The 24,838-nt window shown below is 43.3% G+C and overlaps 2 protein-coding genes across 7 annotated transcripts in view; one reads left to right on the top strand and one right to left on the bottom strand.

Annotated features, from left to right (window-relative positions):
• The window catches only part of LOC133905002 (ethanolamine-phosphate cytidylyltransferase-like), a 52,075-nt gene extending 27,428 nt beyond the window's left edge, over window positions 1-24,647 (bottom strand). The window contains exons 1-9 of one of the 2 annotated variants that reach the window (XM_062346685.1): window positions 24,052-24,646; window positions 22,544-22,779; window positions 18,545-18,726; window positions 17,419-17,490; window positions 17,112-17,179; window positions 16,803-16,923; window positions 15,456-15,521; window positions 15,254-15,376; window positions 14,461-14,898 (exon numbers count right to left, since the gene is read on the bottom strand). In XM_062346685.1, the coding sequence (XP_062202669.1) occupies window positions 14,827-14,898; window positions 15,254-15,376; window positions 15,456-15,521; window positions 16,803-16,923; window positions 17,112-17,179; window positions 17,419-17,490; window positions 18,545-18,726; window positions 22,544-22,779; window positions 24,052-24,386 (1,275 nt within the window). In that variant the 5' untranslated portion in view covers window positions 24,387-24,646 and the 3' untranslated portion in view covers window positions 14,461-14,826. Of the gene's footprint in view, window positions 1-14,460; window positions 14,899-15,253; window positions 15,377-15,455; window positions 15,522-16,802; window positions 16,924-17,111; window positions 17,180-17,418; window positions 17,491-18,544; window positions 18,727-22,543; window positions 22,780-24,051 lie in introns of those variants that run through there. The other variant, XM_062346686.1, reaches the window with a different exon arrangement.
• On the top strand, window positions 6,721-13,419 carry LOC133905000 (putative disease resistance protein RGA4). Of its 5 annotated transcripts, none has more exons than XM_062346680.1 (8): window positions 6,721-7,013; window positions 7,170-7,249; window positions 7,517-7,606; window positions 7,830-11,759; window positions 11,851-11,896; window positions 12,007-12,237; window positions 12,336-12,507; window positions 12,753-13,419. In XM_062346680.1, exon 4 carries the CDS (start codon window positions 7,861-7,863, stop codon window positions 10,744-10,746), a length of 2,886 nt encoding a protein of 961 aa, XP_062202664.1. In that variant the 5' UTR covers window positions 6,721-7,013; window positions 7,170-7,249; window positions 7,517-7,606; window positions 7,830-7,860; the 3' UTR covers window positions 10,747-11,759; window positions 11,851-11,896; window positions 12,007-12,237; window positions 12,336-12,507; window positions 12,753-13,419. The 5 variants fall into 5 exon arrangements, with proteins under 5 accessions (XP_062202664.1, XP_062202665.1, XP_062202667.1 ...); XM_062346681.1 differs by having other exon boundaries at window positions 12,336-12,400; XM_062346683.1 differs by having other exon boundaries at window positions 12,064-12,237.
• Window positions 24,648-24,838: the final 191 nt, after the last annotated feature.

Below are 24,838 nucleotides of genomic sequence, written 5' to 3' on the forward strand. Positions count from 1 at the left end.
GTCATCGTAATGTAACATATTGTGAGTTTAAGTTCCGTCAGTTGCAATGTGAGTCATCGTAATGTAAAGTAATGTGCAATTAAATTCTGTCAGTTGCAATGTGAGTCATTGTGGAAACCAATCAAATCAGCGAAATAGCATAACGAGGGTGCATCGGTGTTTCGCCACCCAATGAATAACGAGGTTCACTGACTATACAATACAACTCCAATCAGCAAAGTAAATTGAACATTTTGGTTACCACCAAGGCATCATGCCCGCTACCACAACGACCACCTCCTCCAACCCTTGCACCTTCTGCATCAGACGGCAAGGCTATATTAGTATATAAGCTACAGCTACACAAGCAATGTAGTACATAAATTGTGAATTTGCAGGTTGTAACAAATTCACGTGAGGTCCTCTTGAGGGCAGCCTTCCACGACAAGAAGTGTAAGCTGCTGCTCCAAAAAGACCAACTAAAATAGTAAGCAAATCTGCACTGGTCTCCTTGCTCCGATCAGCGATTCGTACCAACAAGCCAACAAGAAGTAGTTCGAAAATCCACACACAGCCTAATCTGCACTGCTTCAATCTAGATTACTGTAATAGAGTTCTCACAAATCCACACACAGCCTAAAAGTATTTCAAAATTATTACAAATATGTAGACACTACAATGAGTTGTCGCAAATCCACCAAAAGCACATTGCAAAGACTTAATCAATGAGCGTCTACGGGTCGTGTTCGGCGGCATTCAGTTCGGCAGCGTTCCATCGCGCCAAGATCGCCTCCTGCCTCTTCCTATAGTACTCTCTAAGGGGACCACTCACATTTTCCAAGTCGATCTTCATTATAAGCTCATCCTAATCATCTTTGTGGATGGATGTCTCCATACGCATGACCTCAATGTGTTCCTTCTTCAACTATACCATAACCTTCTTAGTTTCACTGAACTCAGCAAGATGGGTTGCATACATCCCACCTAACACGGTAGGCAGAGACATACTTGATGATGATACCCGAGCACGCGCCGCTTTAGTTGCCTACCTTCCAATGGGTCTAGGAATCTTTGTAGATGCGTTCGATGCTGCGTCGTTCGGCACCTCATTGCACGTTGCTGGGCTGGAATGTGCTTTGGCTCCCTCTTGCATCTTCTGCGCCTTTGCGACCTCATGCGCGTGCCACTTGGGGTGGTCGGCAAGCATGACCCAGCAGTGCGCGTAACCAAACGGCTTCCCCTCAATCCCCTTGTACGCCGTGCAAGCATGAGCCATCTGCGAATCAAGCCAAATAGAAGTGAGTCTCACTATATCAATTTTGATTGCTGCCACTGAGCGTTTGTTGAATGAAATTAACATTTGTTTGCTTAACAATGACAGATGGATCCTGATATTTGCTTAGTAATGGATGATTACTATATCATGGGTGTGATCAGTAAGTCAAACAGAAGTTGCATAGGCTAGGCACACTATCTGCTAAATGCACCATTGCCATTAAGTGCCCTAAACCATAAAGCAACACAAATGCTCTCCTGCTATTTCCTGAATGAAGTGAGCATAAATCAGAAAGCACTTGCACTTTCCTTTCACTACAAGGCTAGTACATTGAATCAAGTCTAATCTATTGCAACTTCACACAATCAATTTTATTAGCTTGCAATTTTTTGTGATTTCATTTCAATTATGCTGGTAACATTTTGTATGATTTTTCACACAATCCTTTCACTACAAGGCTAGCACATTTTTATCACATAGTGTATGATTTTTCACATGCAGGAAACACTATGCTGGTAACAAACACCAACAGCACCAACAATGATTGTAGATCGAGGAAAAAACATACTCGCAACTAGAAATCATGAAAACCGTGGAACCTAAAAATTCACAACCCCACAAAACAAATTGTACAGGATGAGGGTCACGTTGGTACTACGGAGATTTGCAAGTGTATCATGCCAAAACAATGTTGCAAGATAGAATATGATTTATCAGGTGCATCTGTACCTAGCAGCAAAAATAAAAGATGCTCCTACTCTCCCTACTAGTAGGGCAATGATCTCTAAAATTGTGAGAAACAAAGATAGCTATTGCAACTTAAGACATTGTCATATGCATATAGCATGTGCCATGTAGCTGGCGTATGCAACAGGATTTCCGAGCATACATTGTTACGCTCATTGGTCCCACTAGGATTGAGCTACTCCACCTTCCTCACGTGCACCGCGAACTTGCTAACTGCGTCTGTGATGCGCTTCATGTGGTTTATCAAAGCCTTGTTTGACCTTGCCATCATAGACGGCTTCCTATATGTGTTGAAGTACTTAGCGATCCTTCCCCAGTACGTCTCCTTGGTCTAATCAGTTCTCACTACAGGATCCTGACTCATATTTAACCATGCAGACACAAGCAGCTCATCCTCGTCTGTCCACTTTGCTCGGTCCGTCTTCGGCTCCGCCTTCTTCTTCCTCTTCGAGGTGGTCACCTTCTTTATTCCCCTGTCATCGCTACCCATGCTGAACTGACGGAGTTCCTCATCGAGTACGGTGTGCAAGCCATGAGTGTCCGCAACAAGGAAGTGGCCCATCTCCACCTCAGGTGCAACATTGGAGTGCCCCCCTACATCGGCGGGCCCGACCATGTCATCCGCTACATGCCATCATGAAGTAAACTCTCGTAAAATAGATCCATGGAGCACCTGCACATCACAATAAAAAATGAATTAGGAATTGTCAACCAACATTTTGAAACAGACAGCAACTGGTTGTCTCTCATTAACACAAGACATAAAAGAGTAATGTTCAAAATTTCTCCATCAGAACCACTGCTCCACTGCACAAAAGTTGAATTTCAATATGCAAAACAACAAGAACGATGGAGTCCTCCATATGTTTGTAAAAAGAGGTTCAAAATGCAGTTGGCTGTTATTCTTGAGGCAAAATTCTGATAATACTCCAAACAAGATCACATCACAATAATCAATGAGCCACTGAATCTTATACTTCAAGAAATCTGCAAATTCATGAAGGCAATTTCTTCCCACAGGTTGTAGATACCTATGGAGTGTGATAACAGGCAGGCTTCACAATGCCATTGCCTTGCCCAAACATGCATTCATACTGACTTATCCTGGGAAATTGTAGCTAACAGAATCTCAATGAAATGCAACACTCTCCACCTGTGCTTTTAGTGCTAATAACATTTCATTTGGACCATGTAATTATGGTAGTCACAAGTCTCGGTTAAGATTTGCCTTTCTGACAAGTCATTAATAGATAAAAAAAAACTGCAGAAACAATTAAGCTAGCCAATTTACTCATTTTAGTTACTCATCCTCACTCAGACGAATTAATGTAGAAGCCATAGATATATTAGTTTGAATGGTTGCAACTAATTTAAGTTAAAATAGAGAAACAATGAATAAAATCAATTTAAAGAGGTTCAAAATGCAGTTGGCTGTTATTCTTGAGGCAAAATTCTAACAATACTCCAAACAAGATCACATCACAGTAATCAAGCAGCCATTGAATCTTATAGTTCAAGAAATCTGCAAATTCTACACACAGGCTTTCCTCTAAATGATTTCAGGATACAGGTGCACATTATGCTCAAAACAACATCAGGAACTGACATTTATCATAACAATTCGCACTAGATTATTGCAATATTATTATGCCAAATGTCATAACATTAAGAACATGATGAGGGATATATCTTAAGAAATAACAAATACATCACGAGGGAGTAATAGAGTACAAGATCATCAACTAGAGGTTAACCGTAAACCTATATGGTACTGGCTACCTTGACTCGACCAATTCCGAACAACTAAGTTACAAACACCCTACCCGACTATAGCCTCCACGAACGATCGGATTCAATGGACATACCATCATCCAAATCAACACACAGTAGGTGATCCGAGCTCCAGTCAGCGGGAAGGACGTCATCGTAGTCAATGTCCTTGGTTCCCGATGCTTCCTCTTCCACTACCACACTGCTATTGTCGCCTAAACCAATATGGTGGGGCATGACACCACCACTCAGAGCATCCTCAACTTGAACACGAGCTGCTCCAACTCCGCCGCAATGGTGTCGACCTCCAGAAGTGCTTTGTTGAGCTCCACGGCAACAAGGGTGTTGTTCAGACTCAAGTTGTCGTTGGCCACCTTCTTTAACGCAGCAATCACCTTCTGCACATGGTCTTGCATCTTCGACACAAGAGCGGCAAGCGTTGTGGCATCCATCTACAAGCACGGAGCAAGCGCATCGGCGACGTTGCAGTGTGCCAATGAACGTACAGACTAAATCTAGAAGCTTACAAGTATATCAACAAGGCTAGGAGATGTTAAGATAAAATGGCTGCACCAAACATAATCAAAATTCTTGCATCCAGGTTTTTCTCAAACTCTTAGATTTGCAGAAATAGTAGCTTTACTTGAGAAAGTTATATCATCTTCAGCAACCAACGGAAACATCCCTAAAATGAACAAGTATCCAGCAAACTAGTGGGGCAAAGGGGGCTCCTTTTCCTGCATTCCCCGCAATCACCCTCGAATCACCCATGTAGATCGATCGAGGAATGACTGATATGCTTGTGCTCGATGTTGCTGACAATGGGGCACTCCCTGATGAGCTGCTGCCTGCGCAACGAGTTGGGCTTGGGCCACTCTATGTATTCGTGCTCCAACGCCTCCACCTACTCCGGCGTGTAGCTCCACAACTCCCACCGGACCCCTCCCCTCCCCCCCCCCCCCGGTAGCGTAGCTCGACGTCACGCCCGAACACCCATCGCAACAATCGCAGATCCGAAAAGATTTGGGGGATAATGTTCCGTACCTCCCATCGCCGCACCTCGTCGCCGCCGCTTCCCTCCACACGTGCCCCTGGATCAAGCCTCCGGGAGCCCCTCGCCGTCGCCATTGCCACCAACCTTCCACCGGCCTCCTCGTACGTGCTGCCGTCGCCGCCCCTCGCTTCCGCCCGAGCGCACGAGCGCAACCTCCAGCCCCTGCCCCGCTTGGCGTATCCGTGAAGGGATAGGAGAGAGGTTCCCACGCCCGTCCCGCGCAAGCCCCTGACGGGAAGCCCTTGGAGCACTGTGGCCGCTCCCGTCGCGGTCTTTTTCCCATCGCGATGGGAATGGGAACCGCAACGGAAACCCCTTGGAGATGGTCTTAAAGGGAACTCCTTGTGAGGTAGGCAGTTAGACGGAGGAGATGGGCGGAGTACCCAGGCGGCTTAGATGATGCCTGAGTGGTTGGATCTTCTTCCAACGTTGGATATTTACGTATTTAAAGTCACATGACAATTAGTGCTGTAAGATTATATTAATCTAATAGATTTGGAATCAAGGGTTTTAATTCGCTTTTCTTTCCCTTAATTAATCACTTGTAAAAAAGGAATTTCGAACAGTTATTATGTTTAGAAAAAGAATCCTGCAAGCACCATAAGTTGTTACAGTTGCCTGATGTAGGAACCTCTCTTCTATCCCGTCCCGCACCAGCCCCTGACTGGAAGCCCTTGGAGCACTGTGGCCATTCCCATCGCGGTCTTTTTCCCATTGTGAGGGGAACGGGAACCGCGACAAAAACCCCTTGGAGATGGTCTTAAAGGGAGCTCCTTGTGAGGTAGGCAGTCAGATGGGCGGAGTGCCCAGGCGGCTTAGACGATACCTGAGTGGTTGGATCTTCTTCCAACGTTGAATATTTACGTATTTAAAGTCACATAACAATTGCTGTAAGATTATATTAATCTAATAGATTTGGAATCAAGGGTTTTAATTCTCTTTTCTCTCCCTTAATTAATCACTTGTAAAAAAGGAATTTTGAACAGTTATTATGTTTAGAAAAAGAATCATGCAAGGATCGTAAGTTGTTACAGATGGTTGGCTTCAGTAATTACACATTTGCGGCTGGTGGAGGTGTAGAAAAAATAATGAGAAGTGAGAACACCTTAATTCTTGAATCTGAATGATGTTGTAGTTCTAAACAAATCTAAACACTTATATAGTATCATAGCAGGCTCACTTACGAAGTCAAGTCAAGAAGCACACTCGAGCCCAGCAATTTCTTCTCCAGCAATTCGATGGAGACGGAGATATGCCGCTCGTTGACGATCTCCATGGACGGAAAACAATCCTCGACGCCGACTACAGAACTAACAACAATCCTCGACGCCGACTACAGAACTAACAAAGGGCCGCCGTTCTTGAGAAAATTCGCCGTCGAATTTTCCATCTCCACCGACCGGCGCCGCCTTCCTTGACCCGCTCAAGCACGGCAACGCGTTTCCAACGCAGCAGTTTTTTTTCCTTCCTACTTATCTTGACCAAGACTCGGAGACACCCCTAATCCATTGCAACACGCAAAACATTTGCATTGAGGACATGCTAATATTGAACAATTACAACAAGCCTTAGAAATCCTCCCCCTTATAATACATACAGGTTGTAGTAGCCAGCAGGTAAATAACATATGCAAAGCTTAAACACCAGAAATCTTGCTTCCTAATCGCACGTGACAGGAGACGTTTGTTGTATTTTGATAAATGATAGGTTGAGCGCACTGAGTTTACAAATGTCCAAATCACTGTGTTTACCCATTTATGACAAATCGACGAGATTTAAAAGCATAACATCGCCTTAGATGTTACAGTGAAACGGAAGAATTCAGAATTGATTCTAATAGGAGGGACCAAAGTCAAATTGCTCCATTCAGCGTACAGAGCTTGGTCCTCTAAATTATAGGTATGGCCCATGGGGGGCCTTGGTCGGCAGTTGATAACTTCGCAAGGAAGCGACACAAGCTAGCAGAAGCACTAAAGCTCCCTCATCCATGGCCATCTAGATCTAGGCGAAAGCCCCTGCCTTGTGCCCCCAAAGCTCTTATTTGCATACGTTGCATAGAAGAAAAGGCACAAGCAAAAAGCAGTTGATCTGAGCTCCAGAAAACACTGATCCCGATACGTTGCATCGGAGGAAAGGAGGGCAGCATTTGGAGATGGCACAAGCAGAAGCACCATATCTGAGCTCAAGGTATTCACTTTACTTTCAACCAAGAATATAGCATCCTATTTGTTCTGTTCTTGCTCTTGCTGCGAGTTCGTCCATTTGTACTCCGGTGTCTACGCTTTCTTCTTTCAGTGGTAATCTTTTAGGCAATAACTTGGCCTTTGTTCCGACTATTCTCAGGTACTCAAGACCGACCACTCCTGAGTTGTAAATTGTAATAACTAAAGGACGCTATTTATTCTTCTGTGTTTTACGCTGTGGTACGTTAAATCTTCCCATCATGAATTAGTTCGATTGGTTTCACGTTTTGTTCTTTATTTCGCTGTTGGAAATAATAGCACGTTCAGATTTATTCTTCTCTGTGGTATGTTAAATCTTCCCATCATGAATTACTTCGACTGGTTTCACGTTTTGTTCTTTGTTTCGCTGCACTTTCTGTAGAAACAGTTCGCTTAATGAAATTAGGAGTAACCATATCCGTTGCTCCCTGATACCCTAACATATATATTGTTCTTTTTGGCTCTTAGGAACAACGAACAAGAAGGCTGTAAGGGTCTGTCCGCAAAGAAGCATTTCAGGAACTCAAAGGGCTACAACTAGTACACTTGTTTTCGCAGGTCAGATATCCATACCAGCATCAACCATTGTTTCGTGCACTCCTGTCGATCAGATCCTTATTGGCGCTAGTCATACTAATAGCAGCGGAACCAAATAACCACGCAAGAAAGCACCATAGGACTCAATTAGTTGCAACTTGTTAAAGCCCTGTTCTAGCACAGTTCATTTTGCAAACTTTTTTGGTTTAAAAAATAGCTGCTCATTTCAAAGTTCAATTTGCAGGAAATTTGGGCACTTACAAAAAGTGGTCGGTATGGAAGCTGCTGTATTGTCTGCTGCAGTATCTGGAGTATTGAGGATCGTCGGCAACAAGTTAGCTCCACTACTAATCAAAGAGTACAGCTCTATAGTAGGTGTGAACAAAGATCTCCAGAAACTCCATGCTCAAGTTGTGGAGATCAACAATTGGTTGGAAAACAAAAGAGATAAAGTTACACGAAATAATCCATCATCTAGTTGGCTCAAAGAGTGGAAAGATATAGCTTACGCTGTTGATGATGTTGTCGATGAGTTTCAGCTGGAGACTGAGAAGCACGAAGTTTGTGGTGATGGTGGTATTGTGTACAAATATATGTACAAAAACCCAGAATCAATTATATTTCAATGCAAGGCAGCCAGCAAGGTCAAGAAAATCAAGAAGAGACTTGCTGAATTTGTGAAGCAAAGAACTGACTTCAGTGCAATAACAAACAGTTTACTTGATAGTAATTCTGTTCCGCGTACAGGCAAGAAAACTGGGGCTGAGCTATCATTGCCAAACGTTGATGAGGCATCGGTACTCGGAAGAGACCAAGAGAAGCACCAGATAATATCTAAGCTGATAGAGGCTAATGACCAACAGAAAATCAAGATAGTTTCTGTCATTGGACTTGGCGGGTCTGGAAAAACTACCTTGGCTCAACTGGTTTTCAATGATGGTAACGATATAGAGAAGCATTTTAAAGTTAGACGATGGGTTCATGTGTCGCAAGAATTTGATGTTGAAGAGCTCATCAAGAAGCTGTTTGAAGCTATTAGTGGTGAAAAATCTGAACACTGTCCCGTGCAGAAAATGAGCGAAAAAATATCAGAAGAGTTGTCCGAAAAGAGGTTTCTGCTTGTATTGGATGATGTTTGGACTAAGGACCGATTTCAGTGGGAAGAATTCATGGTACATCTAAAGAGGGGCGCACCTGGAAGCGCGATTTTACTCACTACCCGCAATAGAAAAGTTGCGGAAACAGTGGGATCCACATACCAATTAGACTTGCCATTCTTATCTGAGGATGACAGCTGGAAACTGTTCCAAAAAAGCTTAGTAGTGCCTGCAAAAGGTTTAGAGGTTGGATTTGTAGAGGTTGGAACAAAGATCGTGAAAAAATGTGGTGGGGTGCCATTAGCAATTAAGGCTCTTGCAGGTGTCCTTCATGGCAAAGAACGGATAGAACAGTGGCAGGCCGTGAGAGAGAACAATTTATTAGATGTTGAGGGTCAAGAAGGTAGAGTATCCGCGTGCTTGAGGTTGAGTTATCTCAATTTGCCATCACATCTGAAGCAGTGCTTCACAATATGTTCATTGTTTCCTAAAGGTTACCAGATTAAAAAAGAACAACTGATTGACCTATGGATTGCTCATGATATGATCACGCCAGTGGATGATGGTGTTGATTATTTGGAAGGCTATGAGTGCTTTAATTCTCTTGTGCAAATGGCTTTTCTGCAAAATGTGCATGAAAGCTATAATGGGAGAGTGAGATGCACGATGCATGATTTGGTTCATGATCTTGCCCGATCTATCATGGATGATGAAATTTCACTTGATGTGCCAAAGCAGCCAGCCAGTTCTACAAAGAACTATAGATACTTCTCTTTAACTGAATGGCCAAGAAATTATCTGCCCAAAAATCATTTTGAAAAAGCACGTGCTGTATATGTTGATCGGGGAGATGACCTAATATTTGGCAAGGCATTGAAGAATGCAAGACACTTGCGCAGTGTGGACTTTATGTGGACAGAAGCAGTACCCATTGCCATATTTCAGCTAAAAAATTTGAAATATCTTAATATGCCAGGAATAGGATGCTCTGCACTACCAGAGGCTATTTCAAATGTTTGGAGCCTGCAAGCGCTTCATGTACTATATAGTGATATTGTCAGTTTGCCTGAATCCATTGGTAGGCTGCAGAGGTTAAGGACACTAAACTTGTCATGCTGTGAACGTCTAGACAGTTTACCAGATTCTATTGGTGATTGCCACATGATTTCAAGCATTGATCTTTGGGGTTGCAAAAACCTTCGAGTGTTGCCAAACTCTGTCGGTAGAAATAAAAGGCTAAGAGTGTTGAGACTAGGTTACACCAAAATTGAGAGGCTACCATCAAGTATCACAACACTAGAAAATCTAGAGTGTTTGGACCTTGTGTTTTGTAACAAGCTGGTAGAGCTACCTGAATGCTTTGGGAACTTGAAGAAGCTTGAAATTTTGAACCTAGAAGGATGTGAAAGTTTGAGAGCCATGCCGGTTGGCATCGGACAGCTCCATCGACTTCAAAGTATGAGTTTATTTGTTGTGGGCGAGGGTGAAAAATCTGCACGAATCTCAGAACTTGGAAATGTAGCTACAATTAGTGGGAACCTAACTATCATAAGTGTTGAAAATGTGACAGATCCAGATGATGCACAGCGGGCATGCTTGAAACAAAAGACAAACTTACAGTGCTTGGACCTAAAGTGGGGGTGGGTAAACGATTTGGACTATGTGAACTTTGAATTGGAGCAGGCTATACTTGATGGTCTGGAACCTCCATCAGGGATTAAACGCCTAAACATTTGTGGGTATGCAGGCATGCAGTTCGCACGGTGGATGCTAAAGCAAGCTGGTGGTGGAGAACATGGGGCTCCTCAATTCACATGTTTGACGGTGATGAGGCTATCAGGTTTAGGAAACATAAAGCATCTGGAGGGGCTTGTGGAGTTGCCTTGTTTGGGGGAGCTTGAGCTGCAACATATGCGCTCTCTTGAGAGCATAAGCGGAGGCCCATTTCCTTTGCTGGTGAAGTTAAGAATGGAGGGACTGGATCGCCTGAGAGAGGTGTGGATGGAAACAGAGAGGAGTACCTTGGCTGGTGGGGAGGAGGGAGGAGGCTGTAGCAACCACTAGGGACAATTGCAAATTGGTAGTCGTCTATCACATTTAACCATATGGCAGTGTCCTGAATTGATTGGGAAGCCGTACTTGCCGTCTTCACTAGAGTACTTGGAGTTGTGGTGTAGCAACGAACAACTGCTATCGTTAGGCCAAGGGTCCTCCCGTTCTCAACCCTCTTTTAGTTTTAGCCACCTGAAGGAGCTTCAGATAAGGAAGATGACAAGATCTGGACGTGGGTGGGAGCTTCTGCTATCGAGGTTGACAGCATCATCGTCATCATCACCAGCTTCGCCTGGATTAGGATATGGACGTGGGTGGGACCTGTTCCAATACATGACGGCACTTGAGTCCTTGAAGATTGAGGACTGCGATGGCCTAACAGAACTGCCAGAGAGCATGCGGAGCCTCACGTCCCTCCGATATCTGAGTATTGGAACATGCTCTAATCTTTGCATGCTGCCCGAGTGGCTAGGGGAACTCCGGTCTCTGCAATAGATGGTTATATGGTACTGCAATAGCCTGAGTAGCCTTCCCCAATCACTGGGTCATCTCACCTCCCTCCAGGAGCTCCGAATAGAACACTGTGATGCACTTCACCAATTGCCCGAATGCCTGGGTCATCTCACCTCCCTCCAGGTGCTCCAAATAGGATCTTGCAATGCACTTCACCAATTGCCCGAATGCCTGGGTGAGCTCCGCTCTCTACGCGAACTCGGCATTTGGAATTTGCCAGGCCTGACTTGCCTTCCCCAGTCAACGTGTCATCTCACCTCCCTCCAGATGCTCCGAATAGAATTTTGCAATGAACTTCACCAATTGCCCGAATGCCTGGGTGAGCTCCGCTCTCTAAGCGTATTCGGGATTGTAAATTTGCCAGGCCTCAAATCCTTGCCGGAGTGGATAAAAGGCCTCACCGCTCTGCAGGAATTGATCATCCTTGGCTGCCCTGATCTGGCGAGGCGCTGCGAGAGAGGAAAGGGAGAGGACTGGCATCTCATCTCCCACATCCCTGATCTGCGGATATGGTAAGCGACAATGTTTTTTTTTTCCTTTTTCTTTTGGTTGGATGAGGAGTTTGTTCAATGGATGTGGTAAGCTGACTGTCCTGATCTGCAGAAATCTGCCCGTTAGTGCTTCTGCATCTTCCAAGAAAAAGCAATCGGTGAGTTTGTCACACTATTTCAACCTCTAGCCATGAACCCCTTTTTTCCTTGTTTAATTCAATGGATAACGTATTTCCTGATTCATCATAACTCTTTGCAAATGTTCCAGGTCCACGTCCGCTTTGATTGAAGTTGTGGCCATACAATTTTCTTTGAGCATGTGCAGATTTCTACAGTTTTACTTACGGGTATCCAAATTCCTATTGAACTGATTGATATTGAGAATTTTGTGGAAATATACATTCGTAAAGGGTCATGCTGCCAACGCCATTGTTGTTGTTTGTTAAGCCCGCATATCAACAACATCAACGGGTTGCTAGCAAACGAAACACATTTCAAGGTTATTCTCTAATTTCCTTCTGTTTGTTCTTTTTAAAACACAAAATGATATGCGGTCACCTGCTCATTGCTCTTTTGTGAATTACATGGTTTGGTCAGATCGTATGGCAAGGTGTCTACTCAAAAAGAAAAAAAAATGATTGTATCACATGGTGTCTTACAAGGTACAAGCTACAGATTTTCATTACTATATGTAGTATACTTGTCTTCATTCGGTCATTTGCCTATCAGAAGAAATGGAAAACCAATCAAAAGGAAGAAAGTTCATATGGTGAACGCCTGTACCCGATGCTGTGTTCCATGAGATGTTATTTAAGTGTTCTTTGTTAGGCACAAGTAGTTATCTTCACAAATGTCTTTAATACTATATGAATACAGCTGTGATAATGCAACTAAAAGGTGAACTGATATCAAATATGCTACATCAAAATATCCGTTTCATCATTTACTGGAAAGATTTAAACTAGGGGTTGGCTTGTGCATGTATTAATTCATTTTCTGGTCACAAAATTTCAGGTGCATGCTTAGAGCTGAAAATTCAATCTACAATCTATTAAATGATGTCCGCCTGGTCCAGGCATTCATGTTCATTGCAAATGCCTGGGCTGTTCCAATGTTACAAGACAAGTCAAGAAGTTGACATATCAAGGGAGCAACACATCGGAGTTGTAGCTAGGGATTTCAATGTCGTTTTACAATTTTTTTCGTTCACCGGTGAAAAGACCGAAATTTGCAAAATTTCACCGAAATTTTGATTATTTTTCGTCCTCTGTTTGGTGGGTTCCACATGTTAGTGAAAGAAAATTTCGAAATAAGATATTTCGTTCCCCACCGAGATTACCGAAATTCGTGAAATTTTGCCAAAATTTCGGCAAAATTTTAATCTCTGTTGCAGCATCCTCGGGCTCTGTGTTTCCATGAAGAAAATACACCACCACTCACTACTTCTCATCCTGGTTTTACCGAAGCGAGCTGCTGAAAATTTTCTTCACCACCTGATACCACGAAAAAAATTGCTGAATTTGCCCTGTTATATTCGGTGGACCATTGGAATGTATCAAGTACACAACCCTATGTTACCAGATTCAACTCATTCCTTGGATTCTACTTCTCAGAACAATGTTTATCACTTTTCATGGAAGTTCTGATTTCACAACAAAGTACATTATTGCATTATGCTTTTCACAGTTCCACGAAATGATACATCATAGTTACCTTCTGTGTTTTTTTCACTCTATAATGCTATAAGCTTATTGAAATTGATAATGCAAGAATCAGATGCTGCTAGCGATAAATTACAGATTGCATGAATTCAGTTAGGACACCACATAGATTCAGAGGTTTCAGAAAAAATGGAGAATCTGTTTCAGAAAAAAGAAATGGAGGAATCATGTAGGTTGTGGGAAACCTGCAGGATCAAGAACCCATCTTTCTGAAGAACCAACATTTGAGGTGCCGTGAGTGGCGCTTGAAGAACATCTCGGGCTACCGCTTCTGAAACTCTTGTTGCTGTTTAATAGCCTTGGTACAGCGAGACAAATCATGTGTCGCTGCTTTGCACTGGAAGCCGATGCAACACGAGGGAAGAACGGGAGCCATGTGGTGACCTCCTGGGACTGGAGAAGAGTAGCAGGGACGAGGTAGTGCTTCCATCAGATCAGGAGATGGAGAAGGGTTCGACTTCGACTTCGAGGGGCCCTGTTTTTCTTAGGGAATCGTTCTTTCTGCGTTGCTTTTTTCTTCTCCCTTTATTCTTCCTGCTTCTGGGCTCATAGCCAATCGTTCCGATCTGTCACCTGCTCCTAGGGCCCAACGTCTGCACCTGTCACCACAAAGGGTTGGTTTACGAGGAATATACGCTTCGGATGGATTTTGGATGAATCGGTACAACTGGTTTACTCATAAAACGTTCATTGCAAATGAATCACATTATAATTAGGATGGTACTGCTAACACACTATAGCCCATCCTTTAGTCTTTCTTCCAATTGATCCAGAATGTTTGGAAGCAACAAGCGGTTAGACTGCACACTCTCTGAGCTCACAAAGATGAGAAAACTACATTGAAGAACAATGGAATGGTGATACTAGCGAGAACATGCCCAAACACTGGAAGTCGTAACCAAAGTTTCACCACACCTGGACAACGTGCAGCAAGCAGGAGTAAATAGAGTGAGAAAAGGACCGCATAGAGTGGAGATGGGAACTCAGTAAGGGAACATACATCAGAAGCAAATAGCTAATCAGGCTAACATTCAAAGTTTCATACTGTACCACAAATCTGAAAAACCTATAGATCTCAAATGGAACTCAGCCAGTAATGACAACCGTAAAAACCCATATACATTGCAAAATAAGCTGGTGAGACTGAGCCAATTATGGAAATGACTCTAACCTCGCCCAAGTCACCTCTGCTACTCACTCATCAGTCATCAAGGCCATATCTGACGCTTCCTAAGCTATATCAGCAACACATCAAAGATGCTGTGAAAAAGGTAAAACTGCGGATCACCCAACGGTTGCCTTTGCAAAGGAGGATTGGAATCTCAAAAGATCTAGGCAACAATCTTCATGCAAGGTCTGCTCATAAGTTACTCTCCATTGACAAAGCTTTTACTCTCATAGTACTTCTTCTCACTAGCTTCCTTCTTCTCATTCCGCTTCTGCACAAAGTGAAAGGACATAGCACAAATGAATACAAACCACACCAAATCAATGGACCAGAGTAAATGAAAAGCACACCAACCCCACATCGAAGAACATGTTGCTGAGCATTGTTTTACTGGGGAAGATTGGTCCCAGGAAAAGGTCAATATTTAATGTACATGTGGAAGGGGATTTACTCAAACACTAATGTGTCATCAGAACATCAGTAAACAGTGGCCCCAGTATGCACATCATTGATATGTAGAGGACGAAAGAATCACATGTATGTAACTGAAAATATGAACTGTAGTACATGCTAAATACTGCATAAAGAATACCAATGGCCATCTAATATAGCATCATGTTAGTTACCTGGTATGCTTCATGGTTAGCAACTATCCTCCTGATAATAGTACTTGTAGTGATATCCAAAGGGCTCTCCAGCCTACAGTAAATGCCCATAGCCATTGGAACAGCATATGGATTTGAATCATCCTGATAAATGCCGAAGCAACAATTATTAATTATCAGTGTTGTACATTTGCATATTCAAATAAAAATACAACTTAATTACCTGCATAAAGTCCATGTTCTCAGCGACTGTTCCATGAACAACTAATGAAATATTGAACGTGGTAATCTGCACAAGAAAAAAGGAAGTCATAAATCAAATTGCAGCAGGCGGTCACACATAACCTGATAATCATAACTAAAATTGCAGCAGGCGGTCATTTACATGGTTTGGGTATCAATTAATAAGGTTAGACAGACGATATAGCAGCAAAGTCAAAGATTTTGTTCCTGTGGCAGGGCATGATTGTTAACCTTCAAAAATATGTGATGGATATGTGCCTTCTACTTGGTGATTCAATGCAAACAGTGTGGAATGTGGACAAACTGAGGACGCAGATCACATCTGTTCTGGTGCACGATGCCCACATTTTCTCGGTGTACTAGTGCTATAAGGCATGCCTTTGGTTGGGACCGAAACTCAGCCATCGATAGCTTCACAGAGACCTAGCAACTAATGGTGTTTCTATTTGCAGCTTAGCATGGACAATGTGACCAAATATAAATCAAGATTTCCTTTGCAACAAAGGTATTATCTCAGTTTCTCAGAGAAGACCAAACTGCTCAGTTGAAGAGATAAGGAAAAGGATAGTGGAACAGCTTGAAGTTATCAAGGTTATGGGGACCTGCTCTTTGTCAATCATTGTTGGCTCTTGTTTTGTAGTGAAGTAACACCCATACTTGCACATAATCAGTTCTGTACTCTGTGCAGGTAGTACAGTTTTGTGCGGTGCTATCTTGATGTTTCCTGACTTTTGGCATTTCGAGATCCTTTTTAAACATTTTTTCAGGCTATGAGTATGGGCCCTGTTCCTTTCTGATTAGGCTATAAGTTAGTATTTATGATTCTGTAAATTGTAAGAACTCAATTCATGCTTCTATCGAAACTGAGTCTAGCCCTTTCTGTCCAATGTAAATTGCACATCCAAAATGGAACAGGGAGTACTAATGGGCTTACACCTATTTGAAATTTGATTCAGATCTCAACCAACTTTGACCATATGTCTAAGGCCCAGTTAAGCTAAGCTCAAACCTAGCTTACATCCACACTACAATTTGGATGCAAACATGCATGGAAGTTTTTGTGAATTTAACCATGCTATGAGAGTAAGACTTAGTCCATCTGTATCAATCCATGGATAAGAGCATGTCAGCCTTATTTTTATTTACATCAATACAATTTGGGCTTTTTAATGGCATGGCATAAATGCCATGTTGTAGATCTTACAACGAATGCATTTCCTATTGTCTTAAGAGTGTCATGTTCATGGAACAACTACAAACAGCTGCATCATTCATCTTATACAAAAATTTGATAATCTAATGGTTAAGAACAGAAAAGACAACTCACCATGTCTTTTGAAACATCCCATGGAGCACCAATGATCACCTCATCAACATAACGGCAAGCCAAAACACTCAAACTTCGCTCATGGAGATTCATAATTGGGCGATGCCGTCCTCGCGTTGAACTGGCAAATATAGTAAACACCAATAGAAAAATAGGCTGAATGTAAGTTAAAGGAATATATTGGAGATGCAATGCTTTGAAGAAATGCACTCTAACTGTAAACAAGGACTGTTGAGAACTAAATAAACTTGAACACTGTAAGTTGCAAATAATCAAAAGAGGAGAACAAAAAAGCAACCATCGTACTACCTTATGGTCTGATCAGTGTGAATGCCCACAAGCAAAAAATCTCCAAGCTCTCGAGCGAGTCGCAATATCTACATTGAAGAAACTATAAATACAAGAATGTTTGAATCACTATGTTTTGGAGGGTTAACTTCAGTTTAATCTCTTGCAAAAGAGGGGGGGGGGGGGGGAACAAAAGTACAGCCAACACAAGAAATACACAGGCAAATGTATCTCTAAGCTGACTTAGCTGAGACAGATGCTCTGGTTTTGTCCGCAAACATTTTCCCTTTTTGAGTGGGTGAGCATGTGGGAGGGGATTCTCATTTACCTCAACATGTCCAGCATGGAACAGATCAAATGCACCATCTATGTAAACTATCCGAGAATCTGGGCCTGGACCCTGCATTGGGAAAGCTTAGAGTCAACAGAAAGAACAAGCAGACATATTCCAAGTTTAAGTTTAGAAGAATCAGTAGTTCTATCAAGTAAATTAAAGCAGCCATTACAAGTTTCCAAGAAATGAAACTATACTATAGTCAACAAAATTTTGTGGACTTTTCTGACAATTCAATGATATGTCAGATTTTACACCCTTTTGTTCAAGAATATATGACTTTTTGGACAAAACAAGGTCTCCAATAAGCAACTTTACCATCAGTTTTCATAATATATACTCCCTCCGTTAAAAAATACAAGGTGCATTTTATTTCGGAAAAGTCAAACTTCATATATTTTGACCAAGACTTAGCCAAATTATAAGTATGCTTAGTGTGTACACATTATGCAACTAGATTCATATTTCAAAATGCTTTCACACTATATTGGTTTTGTTATATATTTTGTGAGAAAACAATAGTCAAAGTCCAACTTTGAAGACCGAGCCAAAACAAAATACGCCTTGTATTCTTGAACAAAGGGAGTAGTATGTTAGTAAAAAGTACAAAAAGATTATATTTTGTAAGTCCTTCGCATAACAAATCTAATGGTATTATTTTCATGTGACTAATCCAAATAGTTTTGTATATATTAGCGTCAATATTAAGAAAGTTTGATCATTCAAATTCTCAAACGTCGTATATTTCTGAATGGAGGAAGTTTGTTTACGACAATCACCTCTGAACTTGTCTAAATCATGAAATGATGGATTTGTTGCCAGCCCATTTCTTGGCTATCAAATGGCAGGTGATTAACTGATCGAACACAACTAAATGATGAACGGTTGCCAAATCGCAAAAACAACAGAAAAGTGATGACAGGGTACAATCACACTCTGTTCCATATCAAATGAAACATCATTGTAATGCTTGTTTATATCTTCAAGTGTGAATGCAAGCCATATTGCATCAGACTTAAGAACTTGATATTTTACCCCTCAAAAAAAAGAATGTCAGTGGACTATTCACAAACTAGAAGTAAATGATATACTAATGCATGTGAAACTGTAGAAGTTATACCCTGCTATTTGAGAACTGAACTATTCGCCTAGATGTAGGAAGAAAATGAGATACTCTAGTCCCACTTCCAGATCCACCATCATCAATATTCTGGCCATGTCCACTACTGAACTGCCTTTGTAGCGAAGAGTGATTGTGGGCATCGGAAGATGATCTCTCTCTAACACAAAGAAGCATTCTTCCTGTCATGATGAAATACAAGATCAACATGAGAATAAAACCTTTTCACCACCATAAAAGTTAAACGCTAGACTTGTTGACAGAAAAAGTTTTTATAGGTCCATGATCAATTGCAATATTAGAGGATCTGTAACGACCTTGCGACAGGGATCGAATCGGATATGAATGAGAGGTGGCCAGCCTGGCCTTTGCCGGTTTTCTGCCCGTGATGAATATGAAGAAGTCGCCTGGCCAATTGGTTCGGTTGATGAAGTCGACAACAGCAAAAGGGATGAGGTAATAGAGAACTTGGATGAGAATAAGATTGATTTATTGCCTGCCTTTTCCTGGATGGTATTGCTCTGTATTTATAGAGCCATACCTATTCTAATCCGAATACAACTATATCTTCCTAATCCGACTAGGACTCTTACTATCTCAAATCTTCAAAAACAAGTTGTGTGCTCGCAATGTCTCAAGAACAGCTCGGACATGGCGAAGGTGATCAACCCAAGATGAGCTGTGGATTTATATATCATCAAAGGAAACCAAAACGAACCAACGAAGAATGTCATTCATAAGAGCTTGAAATGTTGCCGGAGCATTTGTTAGTCCAAACGGCATCACCAAAAATTCATAATGGCCTTGATGTGTGCGAAAAGCAGTCTTTTCTATGTCGGCTACATGCATCCGCACTTGATGGTATCCACTGCGCAGATCCAATTTGGTAAAATAGCAAGCACCACGCAACTCATCCAACAGTTCTTCAACCACCGGAATTAGAAACTTGTCCTTGATTGTGATAGCATTGAGTGCCCGATAATCGACACAAAAGCGCCACGAACCATCCCGTTTCTTAACCAACAGAACTGGTGACGAAAAAGCTGAAGTGCTGAGACGTACGAGGTCCTGAGTAAGCATGGTAGCACATTGTCTTTCCAACTTGTCCTTCTGAAGCTGAGGGTACCTGTAAGGCCGTACTGCTACCGGCATGGCTCCAGTATGTAGGTGAATACGATGATCATGTACACGAGGTGGAGGCAGCCCAGATGGTTCACCAAACAATGTGTCAAATTCAGCCAGGAGCTTGTCCAGTATGTTGTCGTCATGAGTTATGGTGAAGATTGTTGGTGTTGTGGATGGAACTCCGCGCCATGTGACATGCTTTCCGTGAAGAACACAGGATATGGTCAACTTGTTGAAATCCCATAAAACCAGCCCGAGAGAGCGCAGCCATTGCGTGCCGAGGATCAAGTCATAACCTCCGAGTGGCACCGCAAAATAATCAAGCTTAAACATCTCTTGCCCAACTCCAATTGCTAAGGATCGGCATACGCCACTGGTACGTAGTTGGTCACCGTTAGCTACCGTAACGCACAGGCCCATGCGCATCGGCGTAAATGCAAGCCGAGATTTATTGCTACCTCGTCACGAATGAAGTTGTGAGACGATCCCGAGTCCACAAGTGCCGCAAGCGAGTGGCCGCCCACAGAAACCTGCAGGCGCACCGTGCCTGCCGGTTGAACGCCTGCCACTGCATAGAGGGATATATGCGGATCATCCGGCGTCATCTCATGAGCCTCACCCTCGTCGTCGTCCACCGTTGTATCATCAAGTTCCACATAGAATAGGTGAGCACACCGGTGGCCACGCGAGAACTTCTCATCACAGTTGAAACATAGCCCCAGACGGCGTCGATCTTGATGGGATAAGTCTCTGTGCTGCGTCTCTGTGCTGCGTCTCTGTGCTGCATATGGTCTTTGTGGGGCTGCTTCAGATGGTCCTTGGCTGGTCTTTGTGGTCCTTTCTAGGGCTACAGCATCTAGGACAGCATCTTAGCATCTAGGACAGCTAGGACAGCATCTAGGACAGCATCTTAGCATCTAGGACAGCATCTTAGCATCTAGGACAACTACGACAGCATCTTAGCATCTAGGACAGCATCTTAGCATCTAGGACAGCTAGGACAGCATCTAGGACAACATCTTAGCATATGTTTGGCTGGCTAGCAGCCTATAAATATGTATCCCCAACCCCTCAGGTTAGCATGGCATTTGTGTGAGAAATAAACCAGAAAAATTGCCCCAACTCCTAGTGTCATCCTCTCTCGATGAGAGTAAGAATTCAGCTACTACCAAGAGTAAGAATTCAGCGACTAACAGATCTGCCATCTCAGCTGGAGTAAGACGCTTAATCGGGCGCTGCAGCTGGGCGCCCTCGCCAGGGGCTAATACTGTCGACGCGGCAGCTGGTGTCGACGGGAGGCCCCCGCAAGCCGCCATGCGTGCACTGGAGCCATGAACATAGTGCATTGCCTTCTTCTCATACGCGTGTGCTAAGCTCATGGCGTGCTCAAGGTCCACGGGATCTTGCAGTTCGACATCGATGCGAATTTCGTCATTGAGGCCCAATGTGAAAAGCTGGCTCTCTTGTTTCTCTGTCAATGGATCCGTTCGACTGAGTAAGGCGAGGAAACAACATTGGTAGTCGTTTACCGATCCTGTCTGTCAGAGGAGACGGAGTTCGCCTAATGGATTGCTCCTGATTGGCGGCCCGAAACGTGTATTACAGAGTTCCTGGAATTCGGACCATGGAGGCTCACCGCGAGCACGTTCCAGATGGGTGTACCAGTGGTGCGCGTCGCCGTCCATTTTGAATGATGCGAGCCATACCTTGTGCCGTTCCTCTGTCCGCTGTCCTCGGAAGAACATCTCACAGCGATTAAGCCATGGGAGGGGATCCTCTTTGCCGTCATATTTTGGGAAATCCAACTTGAAAAACTTGGGAACGCCTCCTGCGGCTCCATCTGTATAGTCGACGGAATTATGACGAGAAGGCAACACGCGATCCCCGAGCGGATACTTTGGCGGCAACTCAAGGCCCTGGTGCGGTGAGCCTGGGTAGTGCAAGATGCCAGCCCCCCCAAGGAAGGTTCGACCCTGTTGCATCTTCCCAGCGGCCGGTGCAGCTAGCTTGGCGGCCTCGTCCATGAGCGCAGGTGGTTCGGTGCCGGCCAATCGAGAGAGATCAGTCGAGTCGACAACGTCGCTAGGCTCCTCGACGCCCTTCGCTTTTTCCAATCGCGTCAATCTCTCCATGACGCCGGTTAGGGCCTTCGTAACATCGTTCAGTGTGGACTGGATGTTGGAGAAACCCGATTGGAACTCATGGCGCAGCAGATCTTCTTGTGCAGCAAGGAGTTTGCTGAATTGATCTTGGTCGGCCCCAAATCCCATGGATGATGGTGTCTCTGATACCAAGTTGTCACGACCTTGCGACAGGGGTCGAATTGGATATGAATGAGAGGTGGCCGGCCTGGCCTTTGCCGGTTTTCTGCTCATGATGAATATGAAGAAGTCGCCTGGCCAATTGGTTCGGTTGATGAAGTCGACAACAGCAAAAGGGATGAGGTAATAGAGAACTTGGATGAGAATAAGATTGATTTATTGCCTGCCTTTTCCTGGATGGTATTGCTCTATATTTATAGAGCCATACCTATTCTAATCCGACTACAACTATATCTTCCTAATCCGACTAGGACTCTTACTATCTCAAATCTTTTAACTATCTATCTCCTAAATCTAAACTTCATTATTTATATGGATAATCATAAGGTAATCTAACTGCTACTGTGGCTTATTGCCGCCGGCCTGCTTCAACTAGAATACTTCCTGCCGACCATGACAGGATCGCTGTGAGATTCAATCAACACTTCAACAAATAACTTGCAACAGAGACTTAGAACCTAGATATTCCCTGTTTCAGAGTTACATATAATTATTAGCAAAGAAAACTTTAACATTAAAAACAGAAAAGAAAATACTAAAGCAGAATTAGTACCAACAATATCTGTTGTTGACACCCCCTCAGTTCTTTTAATCTGCTTATATCGGCCAGCCTTTTTGGCAAGGGCATATGCATCAGTACCATCCGGTAGCAAACAAGGATCATCACCATGGATAATGTAATCTATGCTATACTCATTGAATAGCTTGTTCATGAAATCTTTAGTTATGGCATAAGGTGCATCTGGAATGATATCATCTACCCATTTCACAGCCCGGACCATTATAATTCTGTATTGCCAAAAAGGGAAACATCAGAAACTAATTATAAACATATAGGAATCAGGGAGCAACATATCTGATACTCCCTGACGCATCCAAAGAACCAGAAGCACAACACCAAAGAAATGCCTAAAATTACATACTTCCGGGTCACATGCAAGAAATAACACGATATGAAAAATGAGAGAAAATAAAACTGATTATTTAAGGAGTATAATTTTTCATCCATTTTGGATATGCGAAAAGTGTCACACCACAAACACTTGTGATCTTCCCCTAACTCACATTCATTGGAATATCTGGATGTATCAATACTAATTGCCATGAGAGCACATCAAAACCACCTGGGTTGTTCACATTTTGTGCAGATTGCAGAAAAGATTGCTCCAAGAAAATTATAAATCTAGCAGATACACAAGCGTTTTTGAAACAGTTTTGTCTGAGCGATAACTCGTGGCAGCAAATATTTGATTTTGTCATCCATTTTTTGGAAGAAAAAAGACGACAGGCAAGAGAAAGAGAACTTCAGAGATGGCATTAATCACCAAGATAAAATCAGTAACCATGAAAATTTGTGATATAGAAAGAAAATCGACATTGTGACAATTAACTGAGGAAAATAAAAGTTTCTTCTGGCACATGATATGTGGGTAGACAAAACTTCGCCCTAGCAATTACAATTCAGACGATCAAAAGCAAGGTTATTACTTGCCCTTACCACACATGCAACTATGCAAGATTCACGGCGTATGGTTCGTTCGTAATTACTTCTTTTGATTCATATCAAACACGGACCAATCGCTTTATGGTTACTGCCTTGGCGTGAGAGGAGCTTCTCAGCCAATATTTTCCTTGTGGTCACCGAATGGAATAGAGCTAACCTTGCCAGGTACAGCTCAGATTGAAATCAACACAGATCCAAAACACAAAAGCAGTCAATCCCTCCCGTAATTACGAGAATAAATTACTGTGCCACACAAATTGGACAAAGGTGGAAACTTTGATGCAACAGCTCGACGCAGCAGCAATTCAACAAATTTATTTGGTCCGCACAAAAAAAAAAGATTGCCCAAGAACTAGCAGAGCAACAACCATTCAACCAATAGCAGTTTCCCCAGCAATTTGAAACATCCACATAGAGCTGAACTACTGAATTACTGCTCAATTTGGGACTTCAGAGCAGATAACTGTGGAAATAAAACGTTACTTCATAGGAAATCACATGAGAGATAAAAAAAAAAAGATGATACAGTGATGTGAAATTAAAGGATTCGGGAGTACCTCTCGTGCAGCGGCGTGACCGGCGGACCCTTGTTGGCCTTGATCTCGTCGTCGCTGATGACACCGACGATGAGCTCGTCGCCGAGGGCGCGCGCCTGGCGCAGCGCGTTGCAGTGGCCGTAGTGCATCATGTCGAAGCAGCCGTCCATGTACACGCGCACGGGGCGCCGGCGCCGGCGCCGGAACCGCCGCCGGAGCCCGTCGACCGGCGGGAGGCTCGCAATGGCCACGGGACCGGCTAGGTGGAGCGCGAGAATCGAGGCGCCCAACACGATGCCTCCGACGACGCACGCCGCCAACGTCCGGGCGCTGCAGCCGCTGCTCCCCGCTTCCATGGAGACAGAGGGGATGGAGGGACGCCGGGAGGAGTGCGGCTGTGTTTGTGCTTGTCTGTGTGTGCGAGTGGGGTGGGATCTAGGTTGACGGGTTAGGGTGTGCGGCTCGAGGGCCTATCGCCACGGAAGAGGAGGGAGGGAGAGAGAGTTAGCGAGCGAGCGCGCGAGCGAGCGGTGGTGGCGGCGAGGCGAGGACGAATGCTCTGGTTGCTCCTAGGAAAGAGGGATTCCGTTCACGTGTACGTTTGCTGTGTGATGGTAGCGGGATTCTAATGTTTCGGCTAGCTGCCATGTGGGACCAAAATGCCAGTTAAAAGACTAGAATGTATGATATTAATGTTAATATTTGCTATCGGTGCTAATTTTTATTGTATAATAAAATTAATTATTTTAAACTACCCTAGCACCTACTAAGGGATAAAATGGAACCTGATAAGATATAGATGATGTTA

This window comes from Phragmites australis, chromosome 22 (assembly GCF_958298935.1).
Source record: "Phragmites australis chromosome 22, lpPhrAust1.1, whole genome shotgun sequence".
In the NCBI taxonomy this organism is placed as follows: Eukaryota; Viridiplantae; Streptophyta; class Magnoliopsida; order Poales; family Poaceae; genus Phragmites; species Phragmites australis.

Excerpts from the sequence above, each read along its gene's own strand:
- LOC133905000 (XM_062346680.1), top strand. The coding sequence starts at position 7,861 with ATGGAAGCTGCTGTATTGTCTGCTGCAGTATCTGGAGTATTGAGGATC.